Here is a 23,646-nt window from a genome sequence, read left to right as displayed (position 1 = left end):
GCAGGGGCAGGACGGTCCCATGAGTTTGACAGCTGCTGTTAACACGGTGGCTCTTAACTCAACAGTCCCGATGACATCCACACTCCTCACAGCAAAGTGCAGAAGAGGCGAGGAGGAGATTTTGGTTTCTTCACCGTTCACCGTTCCATGCGTCCAAAAGCAGCCAGACAAACTTCAGTTGCATTAAAAGTCAGGTCATACTCCATCCACACGTTGAAGTCCTCTTACAGGAATCAATGAAGAGTTGAGCTGTTGGGAAAATATCGAAAGGAAGTTCTGACACTGTCCTGCGCGTTTGTTCCACCAGTGGCACAACAGGTGCGCACTGTGCATTAACCAAACACAGAAAACACGAGCTCAGGCCAGGTTCCTCTTCACACACAAAACTAATGCGACAAAAATCTTCAGTACTTTTAAAATAAATGAACCAAACTGTGCTCAATGAAAGCAACAGAAAAAAAGCTCACCCGAATTAAGCAATAAAAAAAAGAGGAAGAAATCATTAAATATCCACTCTGCTCCACTACACCCTCCTGCCAGGTTATTCCCAGTGAGTTCCCTCGGGCAGCTCTAAGACGATGTGAGTCTCTACTTGTGGTGGCATGTGTGTATGTGAGTGTGAACTTTTTTTTTTTCAGGGAAGTGCTTGTAGATAATTTGCTTCCCGCCGCTGTGGCCGCGTCCTGCTCCTCTCAGCAGTGGGAAAAAGAGCCGGGGAGGCGCGTACAGGGAGGAGGGCAGAGCGCCGGGTGGGCTGCAGCAGGAGGCGGCAAACACACTCTATGGTCTGGAAGAGAAGAGCCTGACACTTCAGAGGAGGAAGAAAGAAATGTGGCATGAAGGAGTTTGGTGTCCAGTCCAGAAAATAAGAAAGTATAATGTCATCATATCCTCACTCAAAATATAAAGTCTCCATTCCAACTGCTCATGCCACAGGGCTGTGAGGCAGGTCTCAGACTTTTGTGCACAATGTTGCAAAAGTTATTGTAGGCAAAAGGAAATAAATGATAAGCCTGTCCATTTGCCTGTGTTTAGGAAGATATATAGACCCATAGTGACTGTTTGGGAAGTGGAGCTGGTCTTTTCTCTGTATAAGAGGATGAATTCACCTTTGAATTTGGTTTATTTATTATTCTTTCACAGTTTCTGATTAAAAAAAAGTATCTGAATAGCTCTAATCTCTGGCATTTAAGTGAGCTCCAGGGGGTCTCCAACAAGGGGAAGTTCCATTACAGCGTTATCTATTTAAAATGGCTGGTCTTCCACATTATTTGTCTCACTTTAAACTCTTTTTACTACTTGACAGGGCACTGAGAATGAGAATCTGGAGCTCCAGAGGGGATATGAGTGGAAGTGCATCGAAAGAAGAGTGGAGCTTGCAGAAGTTAGGTGTGATGACTGTGGTCTTTTAATCCTGCAGGCTTAGTATGTGGTAAGAAATGAAATTTAAACCGGAAATTAAAGAGGAATTCCCTAAAAAGTCTGCAGGGAGACTGCAGTGACAGCAGCATCAGGCCCATGGGAGCATACAGATGGTAAATCGGTCTGTCACAATGGGCACAATCAATGATTACATGCATGAACGTAACGGACAAAAACAAGACCATCCTCACTCAGAGCCCGGCCTGCAGGTCCTAAAGCCCGCAGGGTTGTGATCTGGAAACAAGGGGGACACTGTGGGGAGGGGCAGTGTTCATACTGGGTCAGATACTGATGATGATGATGATGATGATGATGATGATGATGATGATCAGTGACAGCAGGTGGACACCTCACTATAGAGCTGAACTTATTAGATTCATCATTTCATTTCAGTATTTCATTACTTCAATATTTTCCCCCAGCTAACACCCAAATAATAGTTAGTTGCTGCACTTCATCTTATTATAGGTTTAAGTGTAGTAAATAAAAAGATGTAGCTGTATATTCACTGTTGTTGGTGAGATTTCCAGGAGATCACCAGCTCAGCTCAGCTTGCAGTGCTGGATCACAATATCAGTGATCATTTGAGTGAATGCAGTTTTGTTGGATTAGTCTTAAGGCCATGTTAAATTCTGCAGTATTTCATTTTTATTTGCATGTGATCCTCGTGCATGATAACGTGCAGATTGGGGTTAGGTTAGTTAAAGAATTGGAGAACTATGTCAGACTCTCTAAAATGTCTTTCTGTATGTCAGCCCTGCAAGGCAACCTGTCCAGGGTTTACCCTGCCTCTCATCAGCTGGGATTCTGCAACACATTAAGAAACAGTGTACACATAAAAGATGGATGGAAACTGGACTAATAAAGAAAAACATTATAAATAGAAATGCAAGATACTAAACACTGCAGCATCAGAAAGTTGTACAGTGTTTACATCTCATGAGGTCTCCCCCCCTAGTCCAGTCATGTGCTGGGTTGTGACAGGTCACCCTAAAATTTCTTGAACTGGTATAAGTATCTTGATAATATCACAGCCATGCATCATGCTTATGTCAGCAGCATTTACTACAGACCTGCACAGAGTATTTAGATAAAATAATCACCTTAATTTGAATGAATGAGAAAATAATTCCAGAATATAATATATATATATATATATATATATATATATATATATATATATATATATAATATTTCAGTGGCTGCAGTTTCAAATGTTGGTGAGTGAATTATCAGATAATGATCTCTCAGTTAATGTTAATGAGAATCTGTGTAGTTGTGTTTATGCAGTGGAAAGCAACATCATAAACTTCTGAAAACTCAGTCCCTCTGTAACATATCTGCAGTGGCTACTGTTATTAGCCTAAAAATGATTAATGATATCAGTAAGATGTTGATTGATGAAGGTGGTGACATGCAGGACTGTGAAGGTAATGGCAATGGCCTGTGGGCAGCTCTTCAGCTTGACCTGGCTGCGTGTGACAGGCCCTGATCAGACCTGGTATTAACATCCGTGCTGCATTCAGGAGAGACACGAGGACTCCCTGCGGCTCAGACTGACTGCTCTCCTCTCTCATGCCTGTTCGGTAGTAATGGGGAAACAATGGGATCACCGCCTGAGGATCGGCCTGTGTTTGTAGCCTGTGTTTTTGTCTTGCACCAAGTGTTTACTCAAAACACACCAGCCCCTCTGAGAACGGGGTCAGCTCACCCCTCTAATCTCCTCTGCAGGCAGAGACACAGTGTCCCCCATGAACAGCATGTCACCCAAAGTGACCCCCTGGCCACACAGAGGAAGCTGCTGTCAGCCATGCTTAGCCCAGGAGCAGCACCAGCACCAGTGTTGCCAAAAATGGTGTTTGCTCACTGCAGCTTCAACCTGAAGGGAGCAGAGTGTCCAGACAGTCAGGCTTTGGGTTCTCCTGTCAGAGGTCAGACAGCCAGAGACGACTTACGACAGGTTTCAGTAACGTTGCACCTACAGACATTTCAGACATAAGCAGAAGTCTGGATGTTTTCCTGACAGGGGCTGTTAGTGAGAACATAAATGTCTGTTGTGCTTGACCTTCTCAGGAAGATTTCCTGCCAGATCCCAAAGTAAAATGTCAGGAGAAGGTCTGATTGTGCTCGCGTGTGAGAATATAGGGGGGAAATGCTCGGGAAATTGCAAGTGGGAGTGATTTATCCTCTAGGATTAAAAAGAGGTGCCATAAAGATGCTGAGGAAGATATCAAGTTTGGAAAGAAAACGAGATTCAAGAGCTTTTGGCGGAAAGGGAAGACGCCAGTGTTGATGTAACAAAAACACTTAATGCATTATGTCCTACCTCCTTCAGGCTCTACACCACCCCTCATAAGAGTGTTCTGGAAATGTTCCTGTTGTGTCCGACCTGTAGAATCTCTTGCTGCTCCAGAAATTTGGGTCTAGACATTTTCTGTAGTTCATGTCTGAAAACCGCTTTAGATGAAATGGCTACACCATTATCAAATTGTGTGTATGTTGCCAGTTTATGGTTTCTTTTAAAGTTTCTTGTGTCGGAGGAATTCTTTTTTTTTAACCTGAGACTGAAGATTGAAACTCAAGGTGCAGTTAAACACAGCTTTAGTTATTATTGAGTAAACTGACTGTGTCTCGAGCAGGGTCAAAGGTCAGTTCAACCAAATCACCAAAAAAAGACCACTTAAACCATTGTTGTATTTCATTTTGAGTTTCACTTTTATCTGGTAAGATGTTTTAAACTGTTGAGATATCTGCCACTATGAAGATACAATTCATGTCACTGCAATGTTACTCACTCTGGAGAATTGACCCTTTCACAAGAATGAAACATTTTGAATCACCAGTTTTCATCCACATTTACATTCAAGTACATTTATTCAAGAACTGTAGAATGTATGATATATTTAAATAAACTGAATGAAAATGAATAAAACATTTAGCCTATAAATATAAAAGGCCATGGACATAAAGTGTGTGAGAATGACAGTTGCAGAGTAAAATCCTCTACATTATAGAAACTTTACTTTTGATATTTGTAATATTTTTTTAATCACATTTTTATTCAAATAAACACAAAATATACATATGACATACAAAATATACAAAGCCACTGACCCCTACTTTGAATATGCTTTGCTAATAGTACTTTAATATATTAAAGTCATTAAACATTCTCAATGCTCATTTTGACCTGTTATACAGTTTAATGCTATAGTTTTACTTAAGTAAAGGATCTGAGTACTTTTTCACTATAAGTCTGTTTGTGCTGAAGAATGGAAAGGTTGAGCCGCACTGGATTTTTTATGCACTGAAGTATTGGTCAATGGTTAACAACAGATGTCACTACAGGTCCCATCACATCGTCTTCTCAGTGTCATGACAGACAACTTCTCTGGACAGACTCTCCAATCTTATTGTCCCTGAGGATCACAGAGGACCCTGTCTTAGGGTTTAGAGGGGTCAATGGTACTGACCTCTCAGTGGCCTGTGTCAACACCAAAGCCTCTGGTCTGAGGCAAGGTCAGTCCTTTTTAGTGCCCTAAAGGCTAAAGATGGACCAAAAGTCCTTTTCTTTCTCCAGAACCGATTGAGTGTAAAAGAACCTCACTTCCAAAAGAGCTCCTATTTGCTTTTCATGTGGCACAGCAGGCTTATGGTGTCCCCTAAGGATGGCAGTCACACACCCCGAAGTCAAGTTGTCTAAATAATTTTGCATTTAGTTTTTGCAGTGACCTTTTTAAAGGTTATTCAGGCTGACAATTTTTTTTATTATTAGTGGGTACTGTGTTAAGAAAGATGTCAAATTACGTGTAAACCTATTATATTTAAAGCTACAGTCATAAAAATGGGTCCGAATAAGAAATCATTGTTAATGTTGTTATATTTATGAAAATGATTTGTGTTTTGGGGTAAAAATATATTCAATGTGGGGTATGAACTAACCTTACTGACCCAGCATTTTGGGACTAAAATGATGACAGGGCCCGGCCTTCGTTACGCTGCTCTGAAAAATTAGAATAATGGACTATGAAAGAGGGAGAGATCCAAAGAAAGGGACAGGGGGAAGAAAGAAGCTCTTTGGGAAAAGAGGAATTAGATAGGAAGAGGTGCAGAAATAAAAGGAGGGACACAGTGAAATGGAGACAAAATAATGAGGAGAGAAGAAGGAGGGGTGGGCCAGTAGTGGTGTGATGTGAGTGTTATCATCAGCTCTCATTCTCAGCATGGAATCTATAATGGGAAAATCAACCTCTCTGACTCCTGTGTAATTGGATTTGCCGGGTCTCGTGCTGAATCAGAGCCCAGTGGGTAGCACAAAGCTTGTTAAGATTGGACAAGCATTGCCGGGCCGCTGGGCCGGGGGAGAGGTGGGTCGACAGCAGAGGTAACCTTGACAACTTTTCTGGAGCAGCGAGTGAATAATTCAAATATGTTGAAAGCTCAAGTGGTCGCCCACTATGGCCTAATTGACTGAGAGCTTTCCAAATATTAACTAATCCAAAAATTTTGTTGAAACCTGAGCTTTTCTCACATTTAAGTCACCAGAGCAGAGAAAACAGACACCTGTGTTACCTGGCATTGTGTATGTGTGTGGGTGTGTGTGTTTTCTGATGGTGGTTACTAGGTTACACAGGTAAACATAGTATTACTCCCACCCAGTTTCTCATGGCAAGGTGTAGCTACTTAAAGGCATTTGTTTTTGTACGCAGAAGAAAAGTGACTATTGGTGCTTAATATTCACACAAAATTAAAGTACCTGTATCAAATCAACCTCTGATTTAATAGTGATGTATCAATTAATGTTTTCTTATTGGGAGCATTAAAACTAAGTGGCTCATTCATTTCAGCAAGTCAGTCAACTGAGTCAATGACACAAGCCCTTAATATACGTGCTATAAATAAAACTTTTTGAAAACAAGTTACAAAGTGCTTCACAAAACAATAAAAACAATTAACAAAATAATGAATTGAATATTTTAGTTTAGTTTAATTTAATTCTTTAAATTTGTAATTATGCTACAATACTGCCAATTTCAGCCAAGCAAGCTTATGTTTTTATATTAATATTTCATTTTTATATGTATATACTCCATATTTGCATATTTTTATATATAAGTCTGTGTGTTTTACTCTGTATGTTTCTCAACAAATAAAATGTCAGTCAGTCGAGACAAATTTTCCCATGAGCACAGTTCAGTTGGAGTTGAAGGACATAAGGGCTATCCAAAGTCCACAAATCAACATGTTCCCAGGTCTGGTCAGTCCAACAATCTTTTGCCTCATTCACAAATTTCCTGCAACGTCTACACTTTATATATCTCAATATATATATATATATACTTGAAATGTCCCTGACATTTGAATGCTGTCACTGAAACTTTAATTAGAGGAGCTGTTATCTGGTAATTGCTGTCACCCAAGCAAAAAATTAGGTAATTGCATTTGGGCATCAACCCAGTGCCATTTCACAGAAGCCACATCGCATTGGCAGCTCTAAACAATGGCACTCTCCTGACAAGCATTGTTATACGGAGTAATAAAAGCAGCTGATGATTAGTTGGTAATGTATCCATCCAATCAAAGATCAGTAACCAGACCTAGACTAGGAAAGCAGGGAGAAAGAGACTCTGGGCTTTTTATTCTGTTAGTAGTGATGCAATGGAGCTCAGAGGTAAAGAGAAGGAGAGACAGAGAAAGAAGGAGAGAGGGAAAGGAGGATGGTTGGATTGGTGTGGTTTGGATCTTGTTTCTGTATCATTATGTTACACTCAGTAGAGCAGTAGATACCCAGGTAAGCACTGAATAAGATCTCTGTCTCTCCTCCTCCTACAGCATGAATGATTAAGCATTCGGCCCACAGTGGCCTGAGCCTGGGTCAGAATGGTGTGGAGAAGCATATGTGCTCAGAGGCCTCAACGCAACATCACCAACGTTGTACTACTACTTCATTCTGGATGAATGAGCCACAAGACAGAACAGAGAGGACAATAAATGTGTTTTTAATTAATCTGGATGACAGTGAATAATCTAGCATTTACAGGTTCACTGATTGTCTCCATGCAAACAGACAGAAGGGGACACGCTCTACTTGTCTAACTTCTCTGGTCCAAAGGAGATCTGTGGACCCTCTCTGAGATTCTGCACCTGGCGGGACAATAGCTTCAGAGATGCAGGTTTGGGTTTTCTTTTGTCTTATTGTGTGTGTTTTTTTTAACCACCAAACGAAATGCAGCCTGGGGCAGTTCAGACATCAGACTATAGGCTCGGAGTGGATAAAACTTGACAGCTACAACTCTAGCATCTTCTGGCTGAAACCTGCTTAGTCCCATTGTACACCTATTGGCGAAGGACACTAATCAAAGGTAATTATATAGTCTAGAAGTGTTCTCCTCCCTCTCTCTGTTTAGTGGAAAGCTACAAACAGCAGCCAGTTTGCTTAGTTTGGAATAAAAGACCAGAAACGGGGGGAACAGATAACAGGGCTCTTTCCAAAGTCAACAAAATCCTCTATCATTTAATCATCTAATTTAATAACTAATAACTTGTTTGATTGATCCCTACAAAGTCCAAAGTTTGAAAATGACAATCTGCACTATTCTGAAGAGGTTCATGTACTGAACTATTTCCTGGCTATTCTCACTCTTGCTTATATAAAAATCACACCATCAGATATTGTTTATATAAGTTTTATTAGTGAACTTCAGAGGTGCTGGTTTGCAGATTTTATTACCTTCGGACTGAACCAGGCCAGCTGTTACCCTCCAGCTCCATATAAAGTTGGACAACATGGCAGGCCTTAAAATGAAGCCAAAGGCTCTGGATAGCAACTTGGTGGCTGGCTGCAGAATAGGTAAAAAGAAAATCCTGCCTCATCCATTTTAGTGGTTGGGTCATGGAATGAATCAAAATGTCAAAGTAAATATCAAATACATATAAACATGGTCTGAGTCATTTTAGGTAATTATCTTACTGATGTATGCTGAAATGTTCAGGTTTGCAGTAGGTTTGGTATTGCTATAAAAACAGGTTGACATGATTGACAGACTTAATTGTGATTAGTTGAGCGTTTGTATTGAGGGGACCTCTCTGGATCCACGCCCGGATCAGAACTGCACTGACTCTGGCTCCAATTGTACAAGATGTAGGTGTTTTATATATATAGCCAAGTTAGTTTTGCTTCATTTCATACAGTCTGTATGTTTGCAGTATTTGTAATAAGCTAAGCTGACTCGCTGCTGTATTTGCCAATATTTCAAAATTTGTGGTTAACTGCAGCCTGATCCATAGAAACTATGTAGAACCAAGAGGTAAGGAAGTAGCTTTTAGTTGTACTGATATAAGATGACCTTTAGGCTTGAGTTGAGGTTTTACCTACAAACTAGATAATCATGCAGAATCCTTGTTAAGAGGGAGATAAACCTTCGTGTTAGTTGGCAAATTGCTGAGTCCTAGCTCCCCCACTCCCTCCCTCCTTCCCTCCCTCCCTTGACTCCTCACACAGATGAGATCACTCTGTCTCAGGCAACACTGACACTCTAGACCAAGTTGAGGGACCATCTCTTAATTAAAATACAATTGGTTGTGCTCTGAGGTAGTGAAGCAATTCACCTGATCCGACAATGGCTCCATGGATACATTACATAATCATTCTTTCCGCTGTGCATCATATTGGGCCGTTGATTGTTAATTATAACTAGTATTACAATCCAGTCTGCTTGGTTCGTGTTAATACAAAGCTTCAAATAACACATGCATGAGGAAAACTTATTCTATCTGTCCTCTCTGGACAAGAAATCCTAAACGCCCACTCAGTGTTCAGCCTTTCTAGCACAGTGTCATTGGAAACACTTGTGCGTGCTGCGGACAGATCTGTTTAAAAGAAATACCTGCAGGATACCAGAGGAAACCTGAATGGACATCTTCAGACTTTGGCAGGGCGCCGAATGAAAACCTAAAAACTTTGGCGTTATTATCACCACTGAATTCATTATTCCTCCTCTTGACAGGGGCTTATCTGTTCATGTTATTACTTGTAATACTGTATGGCAGATCCCTAAGTCACGCTGTCCCAGCATATTGTCTGCCTGTGCTGCCTCGAGAGAAGTTTGTTCCCATGAAGAAAAGGGGGTGTCACGGATAGCCCACACCAGCACCACTACCATTACATCGCCAGATTGATTCTGACGTGCAAAAAAGAGTTCCTTCAATGATATTGTTCACCTGTCTCATTGGCTTAAAGTGGGTGGGTGGAGGGGGGGCGGCTCTGGGAAGGGGGTCGGGTAAGGGTTATTGGTGGGGACACGGGGTGAGGGGTATTGTTGGGTAGAGGGGTGAGCACTGGGGATGTGGGGCTGACAGGTGGAAAAAACTCTCATCTGACTAGCCTCCTCTCTCCTTCCATGGGGCCCCGTGTGAGCAGAGTAATGAAGTCCAAATTACAGCACAGGATTGCTAAGAACAAGCCTCTATTGTTCGCCCCCGGGGCAAACTAAATGAGTGTCACAGCAAGCAGCGGGGCACAGACCGTTACTGCACCATTTAGTCTGCCCCGTTGTCTCAAGATGGCCCCGTTTCAGAGGTTCTCAGATCAGACAAATGCTGCTCCCCTCCTGCCCCCCTCCTTCGCCTTCACCCTTCCTCTGTACAGCCAACCCCTCCCCAACTCCTCACCCCAAAATAGGCCAAATCTCCTCCATTGTGTTTCGACTGCCTAGTGTGAAATTCACTGTGACGTTAAATGTTTTCTAATGAATAATTACTGAATGGATATGCAGGGGGAATATGTGTAATGGATTGTAGACTGCATTTTAAAGACGTCTTTTTTGTCTCTGCTCCGTGGTATTTACAGGACAAAAACACTCAGCCTTTCTCAGAAGAAACGAGGGCCATAGGCGGAGGATAGAAGCAGGGGAGGAGGGGGAACGGAGGGCTTTGTGTCAATTAGATCCAATGGATTATCTTTTTTAATGTTTTTACAGAGAGAGTTGAGAATCAAAGGACTTCTGCTTCCAAAGGAGGGAGAGAGAGAGAGAGAAAAATACAAAACCAACAAAAGCTGTGAAAACCTTTGGTCTAAGTGTTGGTGCTGAGAATGCAAAACAGATTGGTGGAATTTTTCCCACTATGCTTTTTAAATGTGCCGCTGTTTTGGGCTCCCTGAGTCCATTTGCACAGTGTGTTATGTAGGCGTCAGCTCTGGTGAACCGTGGGCTGCCGGCCAAGGTCTCTGTTTGCTGTGTAGTGATCATTAGCTTCTGTCTGTTCGTCTGCACAATCACAGAGCTTTGCTTCAAAGACGCATAGGACCTCTGGACCCCTCGTTTCAATTGAACTAACAGGGACCATGTTTGTGCTTTTTCTGGAGCTTTTTTCAGTGCGGTCCTCCCCCACGGAGACATTTATTCAAGCATTCATTCATCCAGCTGCATTTGCCAAAATGTGGACATCATTGTTATGCATGCAAACATGTGTTGCACTTGTTATAGTAACTTTGGCAGAGGCTGCTTCCTCTTCTGGATTACTCTCAGTAAAAAATACACACTCAAAGTTTTTAACTGTGACAAAACTTATAAATATGAGGCATTGAATGTGTATATGTGTTAGAAATATAAAAAAGCTGCAGGAATTTTTCTTTTAAAACTCACTCCTGCTGTGCTGAGGCTGTGGATCTAGGTTTTTATGGTTGATATGACCTGTTGCTCAGGGTCAGCTGGACATGGAGGGTGCCCTGACTGCCAGAGATCGGGTGGGAATCCAGGATTTTGTCCTCCTGGATGAAACCACAGAGGCAGCCTTCCTAAGCAACCTCAAGAAACGCTTCAGCAAGGATCTCATATATGTGAGTCTTTAGTAAAACCCTGATGTGCACTTTCACAGTAAATATATAACTTTTAACTCTTTCTTTTAGACGTACATCGGCACTTTGTTAGTGTCTGTTAATCCTTATAAAGAGCTGGACATGTACAATAACAAACAGATGGATCTCTACATGGGTGTCAACTTTTTTGAGCTTCCACCACACATGTGAGTATATTATATATAATGTCACTATGAGGGTGAATGTGCAGTGAACCAGGGTTGATATAAGAAATATGATTTTTTTGCCTCCCTGCAGCTACGCCTTGGCAGACAATGCTTACCACACAATGTTAACAGAGTTCACCAATCACTTCATCCTCATCTCTGGTGAGAGCGGGGCAGGAAAGACTGAGGCATCCAAAAAGATTCTGCAGTATTACGCCGTCAGCTGTCCGAGCACCGCTCTGCTCAACACAGTACGGGACAAAATGCTCATGTCCAACCCTGTCCTCGAGGTCTGACCACTTCCTGTTACATCATTGCGATGACAATCCAAAAGGCTGGACATGCTGACATTAATTATTCCATGTGATATGGTTGTGTGTGTGTGTTTTTCTGCAGGCTTTTGGGAACGCCAAAACACTGAAAAACGACAACTCAAGTCGGTTTGGGAAGTATATGGACATTCAGTTTGACAGTGAGGTAAACGTCAGGTGGCAGATTCACAGAGTGCCTCCAAGATTTATTTCAGTAAACTATAAATAAGAAATTAGAAATAATGATATTAAAGTAATAGAAAAAAAAGGAGAAATAATACTATGAGTACTTTTGCGAACATGTGGATGGTTGAAATGTGTGAAACAAAAATGAGAATCTAAGTTTATCAAAAACATTTTGTTTAACTTCAAATTAAAAGCTTAAAATGACTTTAAGATTAAATTGTAAAACTCAAAGGATTAATTTGTTAATCCAATAGAAATTCATCAAAATACGAGTAACAACTTTTCTTTCATAGTACTGGAAAAGTAGTTTTAAAAAAAAATCATACTTTATCCTCGAAAACTATTTTCAATCTGGCCACTGTACCATAGGCTGTGTGTTTTTTTGCAAGTTGTAGAGCTGCTGTCTTTAGGATCATGATGCCTCTAGGGGGAAGCAGTCGGAGGCCACATCCTGAACTACCTGTTGGAGAAGTCGAGGGTGGTGCACCAGAATCACGGGGAGAGAAACTTTCACATCTTCTACCAGTTGGTGCAGGGAGGAGAGGACGACCTGCTCCACCAGCTGGGCCTGAAGGGAGACTGCCAGCATTACAATTATCTTACCCAGGTATTTATGTGACTGTGATCATGGTGTGGTGAATTAGATTAGACACTCGTACACTTTGTCATCATGTCACTGTGTTTACTCTCTTTGACAGGGAGAGTGTGCCCTTGTGTCCTCCATCAATGACAAAAACGAATGGAAAACGGTCAAAAATGCACTGCAGGTCATCAACATCGATGAGATTAACACTAATGTGAGTTGGATGCTGTTGCTCACTTTGACCTTGCAGTTTTCCATCACATTAAAAACTTTCTTTCTGTGCAGCACTTGTTTGGAATAGTTTCGAGTGTCCTCCATTTGGGGAACATTCAGTTTGACTCTGACAGTAAAGGCCGTGCCCTGCTGAACAACAATGGAGAGCTGCGCTGGGTCTCAAATGTAAGAAAATTTCACAAGTCATTTTTCAGATTTAGCACAAAAAGTCAACGATGAAACTCATCTTGTGTTTTTTGCTCTTGCAGCTACTCGGGGTTGATGCTCAAACTCTGCAAGAGGGACTGACATACAGGAAGATCGAGGCCAATAAAGATCAGGTGCATGCAGGACAACGTGTCTTTTAGTTTAATTCATCAGAAGACAGTTTTTATATTTAAAATTCTTAAACTTAAAGTTCTGTTTAAAAGAAACTATGATTTTGTATATTTTGGAAAGGTCCTCAGCCCTTTCACCATCGATCACGCCATCTACGCCAGAGATGCCCTGGCTAAAGCCATCTACGGACAGACCTTCACCTGGCTGGTCAACAGGATCAACGAGTCCATGGAGAACAAGGTGAGAAGAAGAGCGGGCGACAGACGGCAAACTGAAGGCAGTGAAGATGACTTTGAATTCTAACTGTTTTTCTACCAGGACTCTTCAAGAAAGACTGTAATAGGGCTTCTGGACATTTATGGGTTTGAGGTGTTCTATGTTAACAGGTATTTTAACCATTTTTATTCATTTCTGCACAATTTAATATTTCGGTTATGAGAATTCTTCAAGAAAAATGGTTTCACCTCTGGATATTCAAACTGAGCTGTTTTTTGTTTCGCAGTTTTGAGCAGTTCTGTATAAACTATTGCAACGAGAAGCTGCAGCAACTTTTTATCCAATTGACGCTCAAGTCTGAGCAGGAAGAATATGAAGCAGAGGATATCGAGGTAATCCTGATGACCAGGAAATAAAAAAAGGGTGTTCACATTCATTTGCATCATATAGATTTTCATTCACTTTCTGTAACTTTTCCCCAGTGGGAGCCCGTACAGTTCTTCAATAATAAAATCATCTGTGATCTGGTTGAGGAGAAACACAGAGGAATCATATCCATACTGGTACGTACTTGATGAAACAGATCTCAAAGCCTCACCAGCCTCTTTTTAAATAAACTGTTACCATAAAATATATTGTGAAACTGTGTAAAATAAATCTCCTGCAGGATGAGGAGTGTCTGAGGCCGGGAGAAGCCACAGATCTCACTTTCCTGGAAAGACTGGAGGAAAAGATGGGAAATCACCCACACTTTGTCTCGTGAGTCGGCTTCAATTTACAAGAGAGTATTGACATCTAGATAAACAAATCTGTCCTGCATTGGAATATCATGTGTCACGTCACATTTGAAAATGAACCAGTTGTTTTATTAAATACATCTAAATGATACTGAGTGAGTATCATGTTTCTGCTGACTGTGTGACTGGTGAGTGAGCCGACAGTGAGCCGATAGAGATGGAGGATTAGGATTCGCCTCTCACTCTTCATCCCTCCGTCCCTCTCCACCTCTTTTCAGGCACAAACTGGCCGACAAAGTGACACGTAAGACTCTGGAGAGGGGAGATTTCCGTCTCCTGCATTATGCTGGGGAGGTCACCTACTGTGTTGTGGGTAAAAAGGAATCACAATCTCAGGCCTCAAACAACTAAATATTTTTTTAGTTTGAGCAACAGACACAGTCCCATCTATGACTCCTGATATATTTCTTTTTATTTCACGGTGATGTTGTAGGTTTCCTGGACAAAAATAACGACCTGTTATACAGAAACATAAAAGATGTGAGTCAACAGTTTTTTATACTTTATAACATGTAAAACAGAAAATAAGCTGAGACTTAGTTCCTGAAGTGAAAATAGAGCAAGAGGGAAATTGCAAATGAACTTAAAATTTGTATGTGTATGTGTGTGTGTGTGTGTGTGTGTGTGTGTTATACACCATCTCATAGCTGATGTGTCAGTCTAAAAATGCCATAGTCAGAGAGTGCTTCTCCACCATGGCTCCAGACAGCAGACGGAGACCAGAAACAGTGAGTGCTGATTATATTTGCCCCTCAGTGTAATATGTTATTAGCAACACTTTGCCATAGCTCAGATTTATGTGCTATATAAAAATCTGAAATGTGAATTATCCCAGTCATTATAATTTCACACTGAAATTTGCAAGCTTATAAACTTTTTTCTCTTGTAGCCAACTCCGGACATATGTGCTACACACTGCAATGTATTCAGAGAAGAGATGTGTAATATATGTGGCTGATTTAACATTTGGCTGATATACGCCCTTCACAGCGTAGTATTCACATTTATGTTTCCTGATTTGCATAGAAGCAAAAAATTCTATATTTATTCTATGTTAGAATAAACAGTGCACAAAGATGTGTTTATGTTTACACTTTACATTTTTTTTAAATTCTTAATTCAAGCTATACATATTAGGATGTGTTTTCCTTTTATTTATAGTTCATGATATAGTTTATCTTTAAACTGTAAAATATCAAGCTGAATTTTAGGAATCATTTCCAATTTTTCAAAATGTGTCAGCCAATACATCGGTATCAGAAATGTTTACCCACTAAAATCAGTTCTGACATAGGCCCCCCGAAAATCTATACTGGTCGAGCTCTGGTGTCAGAGCCACCATCACAGAACTGCACTAATATACCTGTCACCTTTGCACCATGTACCCTGCACTACACTACGTGTGTTAATTTAAACCACTTTAATATTACAGACCTTTTTATACAATAATATTGTCTTTTGCACATCCAGTCCACGTATTCTTACACTGCCAGTATATTGTATAGTCAAGTACTTATAATTATACCCTACTATATATTATATATCATATCATATTATATCATACTCTGCATACTCTGCATATTCTCTGTATATTCTTCGGATTTACAAGTCTATATACACATATTTATACATGTGTACATGCTATTATTATATTATTATTATCACTACTACTACTACTATTATTATTATTATATATACTATTGCTGCCATTATTACTATATACTGCTATTATATTGGTATAATTACTGTCTATATAAATATATATTATGTTATATTGTATACTATATATATATATATAAATATATACTGTACTAATATTCTTATATACTGTCTAACAATAACATTACCATCATATCATTATTACTATTATCATCATATTGCCACTGCACTACTTGTCTGCCTATTCATCTTGTGTTTCTGTTTCTGTTCTTTTTACCTAAATGTTTTGTTTTGTTTTGTTCTATTGCATTGTGTTTTGTTGTGTTCCGATACACAAGCTGCTATGACACCTTAATTTCCCTCCGGGGATGAATAAAGTACTCTATCTATCTATCTATCTATCTATCTACTGCAGAGATTACAAATGAGAAGAAACAAATTAGTGGTCTGGATTATCTGGAGTGACCCCTGAGACAAAGACAAGTCATTCTTTCATTTTCATGTCAATGGCAGAGTGCCTGTGTCATCATAAAGCCATATGGATCTGACAGATGAACTGTTGGGGATTACGTCTCTGGTGTTGTGTCTGTAGGTGGCGACCCAGTTTAAGAGCAGCCTGCTGAAGCTGACAGAGATCCTCATGGCTAAAGAGGCCTGGTACATACGCTGTCTTAAATCCAATGAGTCCAAACAGCCAGGTACTTGAATTGATAGAGAGGCACTTTCAGCTGTTTTGTTAATAGGACGGAGTCGTGTGAATTTGATCCTTGTCTCACAAACTCACAGGTCAGTTTGACGAAGCACTAATCAGACACCAGGTGAAGTACCTGGGCCTGATGGAGCACCTCAGGGTCAGACGAGCTGGTTTCGCTTACAGACGCAAATATGAGGTCTTCTTAAAGAGGTAATAAATTCAAGAACCTGTTGAATTGAGTTCTTCCTTTCTGCTTCATTTACAACATTCTGTGTGGGTGGTTTGCTGAATCTCACAGATACAAACCGCTGTGCCCGGCCACCTGGCCTCACTGGAGAGGTGTTCCCGCTGATGGAGTGGAAGTGCTGATTCAACATCTGGGCTACCTGCCAAATGAATACAAAATGGGGCGGTGAGGACACTTCCTAAATACAACAGAGCAAATGCACTTTAAACCAGGAGTAACCACAAGCTTTTCTACCCTCATTTGTTATAGAACAAAAATATTCATCCGCCACCCGAGGACACTTTATGCCACAGAGGATGCTTATGAGAAATGTAAACATGAACTAGGTGAGTGCTCTAAAAGTCTTTCACCATAGGTCATCACTGTACCTGCACAATGATCCAGCTTAATGCTCTGAATCTGCAGCGACAAGACTCCAGGCCAAATACAAAGGGTACAAGGCGAAAGGAGAATTCAGGAAACAAAAAGAAGCTGGTAAGTCTTGCAACACATGATTCAGATGGGGACTACCATTCTGCAATCACACACCCTCTGTTATCGTCTTTACGTCCTCAGCCACTAAGATTGAAACTTGTTGGAGAGGAGTGCAGGCTCGGAAGGAGAGAGAGAAGAGAGCCTGGGCTGTGAAAGTCATCAAGAAGTAAGAAAGACGAAAGATCATCATCACACAGCTCCACCCCTCCTTTTTTTTGATCATTTGATATTTAACAACCTGATTCAGATTCATTAAAGGCTACATGACCAGAGGACAGGCTAAGAACACGGATAACTCAGAGTACCTGGCCTTTGTGAGACAGAGTTACTTGAACCGACTCAAACAGAATCTGCCAAAGACCGTTTTGGATAAAACCACCTGGTTAACGCCACCATCTGTAGTCAAAGAGGTAAACTAGTTCATCACTTTCATAGCAAAACAGATGAAAGACATGCTGACATTTTATTGTGACTGAGTGCACGTTTCTGTTCTTGTCAGGCATCAGAGACCCTGCGTACGCTTCACTACCGTCTCATGGTGCGGAAGTATGTGAAGGGAATTACACCCCAGAAGAAAGCACAGGTATCTCCCATGTTGAACGTGCTGCATAAAACTGGATCATCACATGTTCTGTTTCTAGAGAGATTTAATTTTGTTTCATCCCCTCAGCTTCAGCTGAAACTTGTCACCAGCTCCCTCTTCAAGGGGAAAAAGGACAGTTATCCACAGAGTGTTGCTGTACCTTTCTTAGACACCAGAATCAGTAAGTATCACATATTCTGTATTCAAAATACTATTTTACTCTATAAATAATATTAATATAATCATTACCTTTATTTATATAGCACTTTTCCATTGCAAACACATCCAGAGTAAAAATGGAGATTAAAAGAACAGCAATCAATCCAAGAGAAACATTATCAGTTTGTAAAACAGAAGAGAATAAAATGAAATTAAACACAAAATAATGTGGCAAACATTCATAAAAGCTTGCTTCAATGCTTTGAGACCCAAATGATGTTGCCTGTCTGATCCCACTCAGTAAACTGCTGCTCAGGTTTGGGGCAAAGGCCTGGTCACCCCTAATGAACGCCCCGGCACATAAAGGGTTTATTAGTCCCTGATACAGAAAGGAGCGAGGCTGTTTGTTACTTCAAAGAGACTGTTTTCGCACCATTTAATGTCTCCAGGTGAACAAGACATAAACCCGAGGGTCCTGCAGATGATTCGCAATGAGCGCATCAAGGTAATAAACTGTCATCATGCACCCAGTGGGAAAAACAGCATCACGTCAAACACGCCTCACTGTGTTCTATCCTGTGTTTGTGCAGTACGCTGTCCCGGTAGTTAAGTACCACAGGAACGGCTTCAAACCGAGGCCTCGACAGCTCATCCTCACCCAGACGGCTGCGTACGTGGTGGATGAGGCCAAGATCACACAGAGAGTCCTCTTCACCTTCCTCAAAGGTCACATGAATACGATGGTCAACACTTTACTCACCATCAGGGAGGTTTTTAGATGTGTTTTAACATTGTCCTCACTCTCTGCAGGTATTTCAGTCAGCAACTTGACTGATGGTACAGTTGTTTTCCACATAACATGTGAGGACCCTAAACAGAAGGTATGTGTAATATGCTGCAGATATTCAGGCTTTCCAGAAATAAGTCTTGTTCTCAAAAACGGATTTCTGTGAAAAGTATTCATATTGCAAATGTGAGTGATATGATCTGTGTGGATCAAATCAAACTTATTAATGAATTAACAGAGAGATACGTAAAGAAATCTTCCTCATAGATTTTCAGTTTTTACAAAAAAATTCTATTTAATGTCCTCTTGTCTTTTGTCCTGTGGTTGTCTCAGGGGGACCTGGTGATGCAGTGTGACCACTTGTTTGAGTTTTTGACCAAACTTGGGGTCATTGCTAACAAACAAAACGTGATCAAAGTGGTTCAGGGCAGGTGAGTGTGTATAGAAATCAGACAGGAATCATAATTAAATTAAATTTGATATGTGCACCTACACTTGTTTGCCTTGATTCTTAGTATCAAGATTGAAACCCAGCCAGGGAAAGAGAGTGCGGTGGACTTCAGCACTGGACCGGAGCCCATGGTATACAAGGCCAAGAACGGACACCTCATGGTGGTGAGTTGAGTCTGGTGATGATGAAGGATTTATGTACTGATGCGCTTTGATCTGAATCTGCAGATGAGGAGACATCACTTTGAAACAAACTGTGTTCCTCTGCAGGTTACCACTCGGGCTCGCATACGGTAACGTGTGAGGAGGAGGAGGAGACACACAAGAAGCCTCTGCATATTTCATCAAGAGACCCCTAAAGGGAAGATCAACATGTCTGTGCCTGAGCAGAAAGAGCTGCTCTTTACAAACCCTGGATAAACCTGTTTGTTGGACAATTACATCTTTGTTTTCATCCACTCACAGTAGTAAACAAATCAAAGTAATTTTTCACCAAAGAACATTAAATTGCAATGAAAGGTTAGTTTCATCATCATTTTATCTTTGTTGTTTTTTACCAAAGTTCAAAACAAAAGTTGACACTGGAGTGTAAATCAACACAATGCAAAACTCTCACAAGACACTTAGCTTAACTTATAAACAGCTTGAGAAGATTGTCTCATTCTGGTGCTGAAACTTTGTAATTTGAGAATTAAAAACAGAATGATTGTAAAAATTTATTTGTGATAAAGTAGGTATAAATATAAAACATACATATATGGTCACTTCTGTGCAACAGAACTACAAGTACGGTGATTGTTAGACATATTTCGACTTAAACCTATTGTGTGCAAACAGGACATTCTCTGATGAATGCAGCGACGAAGGACAGGTCTAATTTCTCACCCTGTTAAAAGCTTGTAGACAGGATTCCCTTCCTGCCAAGTAGATCTCTGGTAACAGTCATTCACTTCAACCTCAGCATCCATCATTCAATCAACCCAGTACATTTAACACCTCAGGACACAGCTCAAGTTTCCTCCACCGAGAATAATGATCATTTAGTGAAGGGGAAATGCATATTGTTAAAAGTAAATGTGGCAGAAGCACTACAGTAAAATGTTGCATCCACCAGTGATATCTTACATATATCAAAAAAATTATATTTAAAAAAAGGTTTAATTGCTAGTATCTGCAGGCTACAAAATAGCCTTGATAACATCTTCTAAGAGTAAAACAGTGCCACCATGTGGCCTCATTGTGTTCAACATCTTCATCCACTGCTGTTACAGTGGACCCGTCAGGACCACAAGGAAAAAAAATTATATACACTAATTTTTAGCTGCTTACTCGATATAATTATTGTTCTCCTAGATGTAATCTAGTTCACACCTCAATTAACAAATGTATACTGACAATATATTTTTTGTTTTCATTGCACATGAGCAGAAAACAATGATAGGAGTAATCATGACTAACGATCACAACAGCCTGTCAGACCACTCAACAAAGAGGACAAGTGGACACACAAACACACACAAAATCACTTCACCACTGCACGCTGTTGTAGGACTCTCATCTCATAGTAGTCTCCTAGAGAAAGCTGATAAAATAAGAGTGAGAGTGAGCGAGCGAGAGGCGCTGGGTGTTGTAAGGCACAAGCGTGGTGCAAAGAATGTCCAGGGTCAGAGACACGGGCTGACGGGTCAAAAGAGGCAGGTCACTGGTGGTGGTGTGTGCGGTCATCAGGTCGTTTGATATGAATCCTACGAACTCGTTCAATTCGTTCTCGCTCCTCGTCCTCATCCAGATGATTAGATCGTCCTGCAGCACCTCCTGTGGCCTCCAGCAGGGCATTGTCTGGACCCCTCCCATCATGGGACTCATAGAGAAGGATGTTGAGGGTCTCCTCATAGATGCGCGCCTCAGGGAACTCAACCTAAGAGAGAAATAGTGTTACATGAGAGATTAGAGGAAAACAACCTAAAAGAGTGGACATCTTAACAAATTGAGGTATATACACTCACCTTTGTCTGCTTCTTTTCTGTGGCATAAACAATGGACGTGCAGCAAACTTCAGCAATCTTACGCCCCTGCCCATAAAATGACCAACAACAGATCTCATCTCCAATCACATCTTTGATGAAAAGGACTCGCCCGTTGAAACGTAAGGACAGCTTGTCAAACAGCTCAATATTTTTCAGCATGTTGTCATCAGAATTGCTGGAAGGGTGGGGAGAAAGAGGACAGATGTTTATTAAGACAATTAAGACAACAAGTATTTCATGATGTTCCTTCAGATATTTAGTTCCTGATATCAGTGGAAGAAAACTCACCTGGTATATGAATATTTGTTGTTGCTTCTGTTATACAGAAGTTTGACAGTAGGCTGTGAAGACAAAGAATTTTGAGCTTTTAAATAGAAATCAAATGATTATTTCCTTGAAATTGAAACACTAGAAATGAAAAACAAAATGTAAAAAAGCAAAATATACCTTATTTGATGTTGCAATAAGCTTCTGCTCTTCCTTGGACGATGTCATCAGAGGCACTTTACAAAGAGGTTCATAACTTTCTTTGTTCTGGTGAAAAAAAAATCACAATTCAAAAAAGTTTCCACCTGCAAAAATGCAGCATACAGTATGTAATAAGAGAAAGGGAGCCACCTGGTGGCAGAAAGTAACATAGGTAATGAAGGATATGCAACTCTCATCATTGTTTAATTTATCAACTGTCACCACGAAATGTTACATAGACTAGCTTAAAACAATATTTTCACTTATTTTTTGCCCATCATCAATATGATCTTCTTATTGGTTCATTCCAATTTTGTATATTCAAAGTAAACTAGTGACTTCAAAATTGGGTTTAAAAAACCAAACAAGCCATTATACAAATTATTAATATTTTTCTCTGCCTAACTGAAGTGTTGGTACCTGCAAGGCAGCAGTGCATTCATCAGCTAAGCCTTGGACAAGGTAATACTTGGCCTCAGCGAGCAGTTCCTCAGTTTCCCGCCGACTGTCTGGGAGCGGCACTGCCCCGTCTCTAAGATAGTTAAGGATTGTTCCAAAATGTTTCCCACAGCGATCAATCAAGATCCAACCTATGAATACAAAACGGTGGAGTAACACTTAGTCATAGATCACAGCGAGAGAAGGGATGACATGAACCCTGCTTGTGAATACATCATTTTCACCAACAGCTCACCTTCACTGTCTGTGAGGACCTCCATCCTGCCACTGAACATGGCTTTGAGCATTGTGTCCTGTTTGGTCAGTGTCTGCATTGTAGTGTAGTACAGCGCCCCACCCACATTTAATTTCACATACTTAGAGCTGGGGCTGGAGCCCTTAAAGGATGTAGTCCGGGTTGTAGCTGCCGGCATTGCCGAGCTCACCACGCTCTCTCCTGACATCTCTTCCTGTAACAGAAAAAATGGAGAGGATGAACCTACACCTGGCTCTGAGTGGGTTTCTCACTGGATTAGCTGGTTAAAAAATAAACTTAGATGAGTGTAACGTTTATTTTAAGTAACTAAAAAAAATGCTGATCCAATGTTAGCTCAGCATTTTGTGACTTTCCAGAACTGTCTCTGAATGTCAGCCAGGGGCCAATTTGTGGTTCAACTAAGTTTTGAAAGTAAGCTAACAAATACAGTTTTATTTTTAAGAAAGTGTGTGTCCATGTTCTGATGAAGGAACATGTTGTCCAGTGTTACTCAACAGTTACAATTAGTAAGATCAAATCAAGGTTGTTAAAAAATAAAGAGGAAAAATGAAAACATGAAGTGACTCGTGCATTTCATTAGCGAGACTTTCCAACTCTGACTGATATGAGAGCGGAGGCTACTTCTGACACAAATCAACGAGGTAAAACAGTTGGATGTGTTTTGGGGGATTTTCACTTCAGTGCTGTTTTGTCTCCTGACGATGTTATTCCTGCTCAGCTGCTCGTGATAAAGCTTCAGAAAGACTGGCTGGACGGAGACCATTCAAAAACACCGCTACACACTTTAACTATAAGGTTGCGATCGTTTTCAAAGCGCTAATAATGATCGTTATGAAATGTATTTTAAGGCTTTTATTTATCTGTGTAAACTTTACCAGTCTATCTATACCCAGTCAATAATAATTCAATTGTACCTAGCTCGGCTAATTAGCGAGCTAACTAGTTAGCATTGACTAAAGTTAGCTGTATTATTACAAATCTGGCAGTAAATATATATATTACATCGCCGGCTGTACCGGTATTTGTCTGTGTGTGTCGTTGCTAGTGTTTTGTCGCTAGTTGTTTGATAAAAACACAAATATATTTACCATAGAAGCCGCAGCAGACTTCGTAAATATGTCTCGCTAACGTCAGTCAGCTAACACCCACTTCCTTCCGGTTCGCCACTGCGCAGTTATGAACATGACGTCACCTTTCCTGTGCGCCGTTTAAAGGGACATTTCACTGAATTGTGTTAAAGGTTCCAGAGAGTTTGCCAATGATCGAGATGAGTTAAACGAGACTAAAGTAACG

The 23,646-nt window shown here is 40.6% G+C and overlaps 2 protein-coding genes across 2 annotated transcripts; one reads left to right on the top strand and one right to left on the bottom strand.

The window, feature by feature from the left end:
- The first annotated feature begins 7,302 nt into the window (after positions 1-7,302).
- On the top strand, positions 7,303-20,219 carry myo1ha (myosin IHa). Its single transcript, XM_020100942.2, has 32 exons — positions 7,303-7,595; positions 11,126-11,260; positions 11,330-11,445; positions 11,537-11,735; positions 11,842-11,922; positions 12,370-12,549; positions 12,641-12,739; positions 12,811-12,924; positions 13,008-13,079; positions 13,198-13,317; positions 13,396-13,463; positions 13,580-13,685; positions 13,776-13,856; positions 13,961-14,052; positions 14,309-14,403; positions 14,524-14,570; positions 14,738-14,818; positions 16,342-16,447; positions 16,536-16,653; positions 16,742-16,855; positions 16,940-17,016; positions 17,096-17,164; positions 17,246-17,330; positions 17,412-17,574; positions 17,664-17,747; positions 17,835-17,928; positions 18,356-18,411; positions 18,497-18,632; positions 18,717-18,787; positions 19,027-19,124; positions 19,209-19,308; positions 19,414-20,219. The coding sequence occupies exons 1-32, from the start codon at positions 7,590-7,592 to the stop codon at positions 19,438-19,440; spliced, it is 3,090 nt and encodes a 1,029-aa protein (XP_019956501.2). The 5' UTR covers positions 7,303-7,589; the 3' UTR covers positions 19,441-20,219.
- On the bottom strand, positions 19,847-23,569 carry kctd10 (potassium channel tetramerization domain containing 10). The gene is made up of 7 exons (XM_020100941.2): positions 23,442-23,569; positions 22,333-22,546; positions 22,059-22,228; positions 21,618-21,704; positions 21,459-21,511; positions 21,150-21,345; positions 19,847-21,061 (listed from the first exon to the last, which is right to left on the bottom strand). The coding sequence occupies exons 1-7, from the start codon at positions 23,442-23,444 to the stop codon at positions 20,843-20,845; spliced, it is 942 nt and encodes a 313-aa protein (XP_019956500.1). The 5' UTR covers positions 23,445-23,569; the 3' UTR covers positions 19,847-20,842.
- Between the last annotated feature and the right edge of the window lie 77 nt (positions 23,570-23,646).

Source organism: Paralichthys olivaceus, chromosome 4 (assembly GCF_024713975.1).
Source record: "Paralichthys olivaceus isolate ysfri-2021 chromosome 4, ASM2471397v2, whole genome shotgun sequence".
In the NCBI taxonomy this organism is placed as follows: Eukaryota; Metazoa; Chordata; class Actinopteri; order Pleuronectiformes; family Paralichthyidae; genus Paralichthys; species Paralichthys olivaceus.
The sequence above is the reverse complement of the archived record's forward strand: the minus strand, read 5'-3'. Positions and strand labels throughout refer to the sequence as shown.

Bases quoted from the DNA above. Each gene is read 5' to 3' on its own strand.
- myo1ha (XM_020100942.2), top strand. The intron at 12,740-12,810 runs GTGAGTTGGATG...CTTTCTGTGCAG, and splicing joins TCGATGAGATTAACACTAAT to CACTTGTTTGGAATAGTTTC. The intron at 18,412-18,496 runs GTAATAAACTGT...GTGTTTGTGCAG, and splicing joins TTCGCAATGAGCGCATCAAG to TACGCTGTCCCGGTAGTTAA.
- kctd10 (XM_020100941.2), bottom strand. The intron at 21,512-21,617 runs GTATATTTTGCT...TTGTCTTCACAG, and splicing joins TTATTGCAACATCAAATAAG to CCTACTGTCAAACTTCTGTA. The intron at 21,346-21,458 runs GTGAGTTTTCTT...CCACCCTTCCAG, and splicing joins AACAAATATTCATATACCAG to CAATTCTGATGACAACATGC.